The sequence below is a fragment of the Hyperoodon ampullatus genome (genome assembly GCF_949752795.1).
Source record: "Hyperoodon ampullatus genome assembly, chromosome: 11".
NCBI classification, from domain to species: domain Eukaryota; kingdom Metazoa; phylum Chordata; class Mammalia; order Artiodactyla; family Ziphiidae; genus Hyperoodon; species Hyperoodon ampullatus.
In genome coordinates, this window is record NC_136924.1 from 36,184,600 (window position 1) to 36,191,857 (window position 7,258).

A 7,258-nucleotide genomic window follows, 5' to 3' on the forward strand; every position below is an offset into this window, starting at 1 on the left:
CTCGATGGCAGGCTCCAGGGGGTCAGCATTTAAACTGGAGGAGGCGGGACATCTGGGTCTTGAGAGCACAAGTACCGCCCTGGCCAGTGGGATCGGCAACTCGACTGCTTCTCACTAGCGTACTCAGGACTCCTCACCAAGGTGAGGCCGGGGAAGGCGGGCCTCCTCCACAGAATGAAAGGGTTGGTGGAGATGGTCCTTAAAGTTTTGTTCTGGGTCCAACATTTCATGATTTTGCGCCTTATGACCATGTAGCTTAGAGAAAATTTATGTTGGAGTCTTCCAGCCTCGAGCTTTGAAAGAAGTGAAAGTTTATGGGAGCACCTGCTGCACAGCAGGAACTCTGTGCCCATTTCACAGATGTAGAAACTGAGGTTCAGAATGGTGAGGAGCCTTGCTTAAGTTAGGATATGGGGAGGGTACGGCAGGAAGGCACCCAAATGACCCAGAGGAAGAACCAGAGACGTTAAGGGGAAGCCACAGAAAGGAACATTTTAAGGGAAAGGACAGCGTCCCCTACACAGGGATCTACGGAAGGGGACATGAAAACACCAGGTGCCAAAGACCAGGTTTCTGTCCCAGCCCCTCCTGTGACTCTGTAGGTCATCCCAACCAAGTATGATAATAATTATAAAAAACTGAGAACAGAAAAATTGCATGTAAGATCGGTGATACACCTCAAACACATGAACTGTTTATGGCTGGATATCAATCTACTGCCTGGCATGGGGTAATGAAGGGGAACTTTTACTTAATTTTGTTCTTTAAATATGTTAGAATTAAAAGTGTTTCCTTGAGACCTGGGAATTTTTTCAGTGAAAAAGGTTTGTAAATATAGCCACAAAAAAGATAGATAAAGAGACAGAGAGATGGACAGATAGAATGAGAAAGCACCCCGGGTGGTGCAGGGAAGGAACCCCACCTCCGCAGCCTGCGACCCACTCTCCCCCTCCCTTGGGGCCTGGAAGCCCCCTGGGGCAGGTTCTGCATTGCAGGGTTGCGCTTTTCCCAGGATGCATTTTGTTCCTGGAGCAAAGCCTAGCAATGCAGCTGGTACAGTCAGGGTGGGGCGGGCCAGGTGCTGGAGCAGGTTGCCAGGGGTATGTGTGGTGACCTGGTGGTCTTGGAGCGGACAGGTTGTGGGAGTGGAGGGGTCCTGAGCCTGGTGGGGTTTTCTTGATGCTGGGGCTTCCAGGAGTCCTCCTTGGTGCAGTGAGTTGGACTCACAGGCTTGACTTCTAGAGGAGTCGCCTGGAGGTGACTTCCTCCAGGGTCACCAGGCGCTGGTCAGGACATGCACAAACACGGTAGCAACAAAACCTTCCCCATTCCCTCCCTTAGCAGAAGAGCCTCAGGCTCCCCTTGCCCGGGTCTGCAGACCCCTGACCCATCTGCTGTCTCCCTGTTTCCTGCAGGATGAAGATGAGACGCTACAAGCTCTTTCTCATGTTCTGTATGGCCGGCCTGTGCCTCATCTCCTTCCTGCACTTCTTTAAGACCCTGTCCTATGTCACCTTCCCCCGAGAACTGGCCTCCCTCAGCCCTAACCTGGTGTCCAGCTTCTTCTGGAACAATGCCCCGGTCACGCCCCAGGCCAGCCCCGAGCCGGGCAGCCCCGACCTGCTGCGTACCCCACTCTATTCCCACTCGCCCCTGCTCCAGCCGCTGTCGCCAAGCAAGGCCACGGAGGAAATCCACCGGATGGACTTTGTGCTGCCTGAGGACACCACCGAGTACTTCCTCCGCACCAAAGCCGGGGGCGTCTGCTTCAAGCCAGGTACCAAGACGCTGGAGAAGCCGCCACCAGGGCGGCCAGAGGAGAAGGCAGAGGCGGGCGAAGGCGCGTCGGCGCGGGGCCCGGGCCGGCAGCTGCTGAGCACCCGGGAGCGGCCGGGGGGCCGCGGCGCGCGGCGCAAGTGGGTGGAGTGCGTGTGCCTCCCGGGCTGGCACGGGCCGAGCTGCGGCGTGCCCACCGTGGTGCAGTTCTCCAACCTGCCCACCAAGGAGCGCCTGGTGCCCCGGGAGGTCCCGAGGAGGGTCATCAACGCCATCAACATCAACCATGAGTTCGACCTGCTGGACGTGCGCTTCCACGAGCTGGGCGACGTGGTGGACGCCTTCGTGGTGTGCGAGTCCAACTTCACGGCCTACGGGGAGCCGCGGCCGCTCAAGTTCCGCGAGATGCTGACCAACGGCACCTTCGAGTACATCCGGCACAAGGTGCTCTACGTCTTCCTGGACCACTTCCCGCTGGGCGGGCGGCAGGACGGCTGGATCGCCGACGACTACCTGCGCACCTTCCTGACGCAGGACGGCGTGTCGCGGCTGCGCAACCTGCGGCCCGACGACGTCTTCATCATCGACGACGCCGACGAGATCCCCGCTCGCGACGGCGTGCTCTTCCTCAAGCTCTACGACGGCTGGACGGAGCCCTTCGCCTTCCACATGCGCAAGTCACTGTACGGCTTCTTCTGGAAGCAGCCGGGCACCCTAGAGGTGGTGTCGGGCTGCACGGTGGACATGCTGCAGACGGTGTACGGGCTGGACGGCATCCGCCTGCGCCGCCGCCAGTACTACACCATGCCCAACTTCCGCCAGTACGAGAACCGCACGGGCCACATCCTGGTGCAGTGGTCGCTGGGCAGCCCCCTGCACTTCGCCGGCTGGCACTGTTCCTGGTGCTTCACGCCCGAGGGCATCTACTTCAAGCTGGTGTCCGCCCAGAACGGCGACTTCCCCCGCTGGGGTGACTACGAGGACAAGCGGGACCTCAATTACATCCGGAGCTTGATCCGCACGGGGGGCTGGTTCGACGGCACGCAGCAGGAGTACCCGCCAGCCGACCCCAGCGAACACATGTATGCCCCTAAGTACCTGCTCAAGAACTACGACCAGTTCCGCTACCTGCTGGACAACCCCTACCAGGAGCCCAAGAGCACAGCAGACGGTGGGCGGCGGAGCAGGCGTCCGGAGGGAAGGCCACCCGCCAGGAGCAAATTGGACGTGGTTGAAGGCTAAGGCTGTATGATCTTATAGGGCTGGTGGCCGGGGTAGGGGGGTGGGCAGCTGCCCCCCTGTTACCCTCCTGTCTCCTTCCGCCATCTGGGTGGCTCTTAAGAGAACCAGGAGTGGATAGGTGGGGGAGTCTTTCCTACTCAAGCCCTTGTGAATCCAGGGTCAGGCCTGTGAGCTCAGAAAACATCCTTCCTTGTCAGGAGAGGAGAGCGGGCCCTTTCACCCCTCCAAGAGTGCTGCAGCCAGGAGGCGCCAACGGAGAGTGCACGGCTGTTACTGGGGAGCAGGGCAGGGTGGGGAAGGGAGCCTGCAGGAACTCCCTAGGGCAGCCAAGTGGGAGCTACGGTCCCCTCCTGGGAGAAGCCCACCATTCGGCCTCCTGGGGCTTTGGAACTGCAGTGGGAAAGGGGCATGCCGGGAGATCCCAGGGCTCTGTAACTAGATGCACTTGGGCCCAGGAGGAAGAAGGGACACCAAGGTCGGAGGGGATGAAAAGTGGCAGCTGGAAGGAAGCCCCGATGGATGCTTTGTAGTGTCCTGAGGAGTGCTGGGCCAGAGGGAGCAGGGACCTCCACCCCCCTGCCCCACAGGACACACTGCACAGATGGCCCTGTGCCCCCAGTCCCTCCGGACCTGACACAGGTGCGGGGCCTGGGGAAGCCTGGGAAGTCTTCCTTTTGGTTCCAAACCTGGCCTTGGCATTCCTTCTTACTTTTGATATCACTGTCTTGTGGGCTGCCCACCCAGTCCTTGCAAGACCAGGAGTCCAGTTCTCAGGGTGGGATGGGACCACCAGCCAGCCTAATAAGTCAGACCTGGGGGAGGAGCCTCCTCCTCCCCCATCACCCCTTCCCACTGGAATCCACAGCCCCAGCTCTCCACCATCTCAGGTGGAGTCACCCATGTGCCCCTCCTTGGGGCTGGCTAGGGGCCAGGAAGGAGCCATGAGGCTGCCCTGGGCCCAAGAGGGACATTAAGGCCAGTTGTATGTCATCTCATTCCTTAGTTGCCTCGTGGGGGAGGGGGATGTATTGTTAGAGTAGATTCTACGCTGCTGTAATTAAGAGACCCCCAAATACAGTGGTTTAAGCAGACAGAAGCTTGTTTCTAACTTAACTCTCCAGGGGGAGGTTGTCTGGATCTGGTAGGGCAGCTCTGCTTTCCTTCATCACACTTTCCAATTCTGGGTAGAGTGGCTGCTCGAGCTCCCACTGTCACATGTGCATCCATGTCTGAGGGAAGCAGAAAAAGGCATGGAAGTGCACACCCTTCCTGTTAAGAGCATGAGCCAGAGATGGCACAGTCACTTCCGATGGCATCTCACTGGCCAGGACTTAGTCACATGGCCACAAGTAGCTGCAAGGGAAGCAGGAAAAGTAGTTTTCAGCTGGGCTGCCCTGTTCATTTATTAAAGGAAGGAGGAGGAGAGGATGGATATGGGTACAGGAGCATCTCTGGCACGAGGGGAGGAGGGGAGAGGGTAGAAATGACTGTTGCAGTTGTAGATCCTGCTTGCATGTTCAGAGCTCCTGAAACCTGCCCCTGCCCCCCTCACTGCCAGCCCAGGGCCAGGGTGCAGTGAGAGCCTGCCGCTGTGGGCCAGGAGAGACGTCCCTTCCCCGAGGCCCCCTCAGATGTTTATCCAGTGATGCCGGGTCGCAGAGCCTGCCTGTGGAACTGTACATGTTTGTGCGTGTGTGTGTGTGTGTGTGTGTGTATTTATGGGCATGGGTGCATGCTTGCTGTATACTTGTACGTGACTGTGTCGGTGCGTCCCTGTACATATATGCTTGTGTGTGGATGTGGAAGCAGGGCCCAGGCCACCCTTCCCGAGACCTGGAGCCTGGGGCCACACCTCCTGCAACTTCCCAAAATGACTGAGGCAGAAAGCAAGCTGGGGAGCCCGGAAAGCCAGGCTAAAGGGGATGTTGGGTCCGTCTGTCTGTCTGTCTTTCAGTCCAAGGAATGAGAATCCTCCCGACCAGAGTGCTGTGGGACTGAGAGCCCACCACGACCTCCTGGCCCCTTCCTTCCACCCCAGCCCCTCCAGCCTCCAGCCGGGACTTTCTTGGGGTGTCTTATTGGGGGTTTCCTGATGGGCCGGGAGAGGAGGGCGTCTCCTCTGCTACAGCTCTGCCTGGGGAGGCTCCCGGCGTGGGTGTGGCTCGGGGAGCTGGCAGCGGAGCAGCCTCTGGCAGGCGGGCGTGAAGCAAGTGTGGGGGTCCCTGTTGCCCCCACCGTCCCTCCTGTCGAGGAGGTGTCCTGAGGGAACCCTTCCCTTGGAGGTAAAGCAGCCCCCTTCTCTCTGGCCCCTCTTGCGGCTAAAGGGCTCAAGAGGTCATGGTGTCCCTGTGGCTCTGGGTCACCCAGGCCAGGGTGACCTGGCCTCACCTCCAGCCACCTCTGCTCCCCGCCCGGCAGGCGGTCCCTGGGGGCTTCTGACTCGTGCCTGAGCCCCAGCCCAGGGCCCCCCTCCTTGACGGCTTCCTCGCCCCACGCCCCTGGCACCCTCTGCTGCTGCAGGGATGCCCCCCTCCAGGCTGTCAGGGGTCCCTGGCCTCCAGTTCACCAGCTCAGGGGCAGGGGAAGGCGGAGGGGAGGAGGAGCTCAGACCTGCCAGGCCCCACCTTCCCTCTCAGACCCAGGAGGGCCCGGTGCGTTCACGGTCACCGCCAAGTGGAGGCCTGGCCGTGGAGCAGAGCGCACAGCTTCCAGCGGGCCGTGGGGGCCAAGGCTGGGATTGACGAGTTTCACTTATAGGCACGTCAGACACTGGGAATTTCGGGGGCAGGGGAGCCCTGGGCCACTCCCCCAGTATGAAGGGAAACCAAACTGTGAATGTGAGCACCAGTGCACTGCTGGCCCTGGCGCCGTAGCCAGCTTTCTTTCTCTGGGAACCACCCGCCCTATGGCCTCCAGACTCAAGGAGGCCCAGCACACCTCGGATCATGTTGGTTCCCATGGGCAGGCGTGGCAGAGCTTTGGCGACAAAGGTGACAGGGTGGGGAGACGGGACTTGCCCAAGCAGCGGGCAGCGTCCTGGGAAATGTGTAATTTAAGGACACCAATAATAATAATAGTATTATTTTTTTTGTAAGGGAAAATCAATATGTACATTCTGAAATCATTTTCTCTGTAAATGGTTGGATTTCATTTCACCCTTAAAGGGATGCTTAAAGGAGAAGATAATATTAATAATAAAAACAGCTACAAAGTCTGCAGTGTGTGCTTGAGTGGCCGGTTTGGGGGTGTTCTGGGGCAGGGAGGGGTGCAAGTGGGTAGCTGTGGTCTTGCTGGGTCGGTGGGGTGTGAGCCTTCCTGAGGACTGGACAGCGGTGAGGGCGGGGCCGTTCTGAGCATCTTCATTTAGAGATGCAGTTACCCCCTCCCCGTGCCCCGACCAAGGGAGCATCTGTCCCTCCCCCCGGCGGAAGCGGGCCTGGAAAGGGAGGGCGCTGACAGTCCTTCACAGAAGGACCTGGCCTGGCTATACCCATCCTCCTGAGGTGGGTGGGGACCCCTTTGGGGATCTAGATGAAGACTGTGTGCCTCTAGTGAGAGTGGAGCGATTCTCCCGCAATTGTGCTCAGTGGTCTTCCTCCCTATGCCTGTCAGGGGTCCTAAGGCCACACAGCCACTTGGTGGCAGACCAGGGCCAGATCTGAATTTCCAGGACTAGTCCTGTCACCAACCGTCCGGGGCAGGTAAGGGCGGCAGCCTCCAGGATGGGTCATCTCCCCTGTGGAGCTAATCTGGACCTGTGCTGTGATGGTGTCTGGGCTGTGGAATGTGGGGACTTCCTGACAGCTTCCTCTAGGCCTTCTGGATCCTGGCATTGTCCTGGGGAGGGGAGCCTCTGGGTATATTCTAAGGAGAGTGTCAGAGATGGTGGGAGAGGACACACTTTGAACTCTGCCTTGGCCCCTCGTGGGGTGGCTGTGAAGCAACTGTCTGTGGGGAGACTGAGGCTGGGGATAGGAAGAGGAGTGACAGCAGTGTTGGTGGCTGGAGCAGGGGCTAATGCCTCCTGAGCCCCTGCAAATTGCCAGGCACTATACGCACGTAACTCTGATGCCTGGACTCCCGGCCACACCCCCAAAGCCCAGGAAGGCGCCCGCAGGTGCAGGATTGAGCAAGAGTGGAAGAGATGTAGATGTCGCATCTATCTGGAAGAATGCGGTGGTGACCCATTTGCCACTTAAGGTAAGCTTACAGGCCTTAAATCACATCTGAGAGAATTCCC

General features: G+C 59.0%; 1 protein-coding gene across 1 annotated transcript; it reads left to right on the plus strand.

Moving 5' to 3' along the window:
* Positions 1-1,416: 1,416 nt before the first annotated feature.
* MGAT3 (beta-1,4-mannosyl-glycoprotein 4-beta-N-acetylglucosaminyltransferase) lies at positions 1,417-3,018 on the plus strand (the record flags this gene model as incomplete). Its single annotated transcript, XM_079716040.1, has 1 exon — positions 1,417-3,018. One exon carries the CDS (start codon positions 1,417-1,419, stop codon positions 3,016-3,018), a length of 1,602 nt encoding a protein of 533 aa, XP_079572166.1.
* Between the last annotated feature and the right edge of the window lie 4,240 nt (positions 3,019-7,258).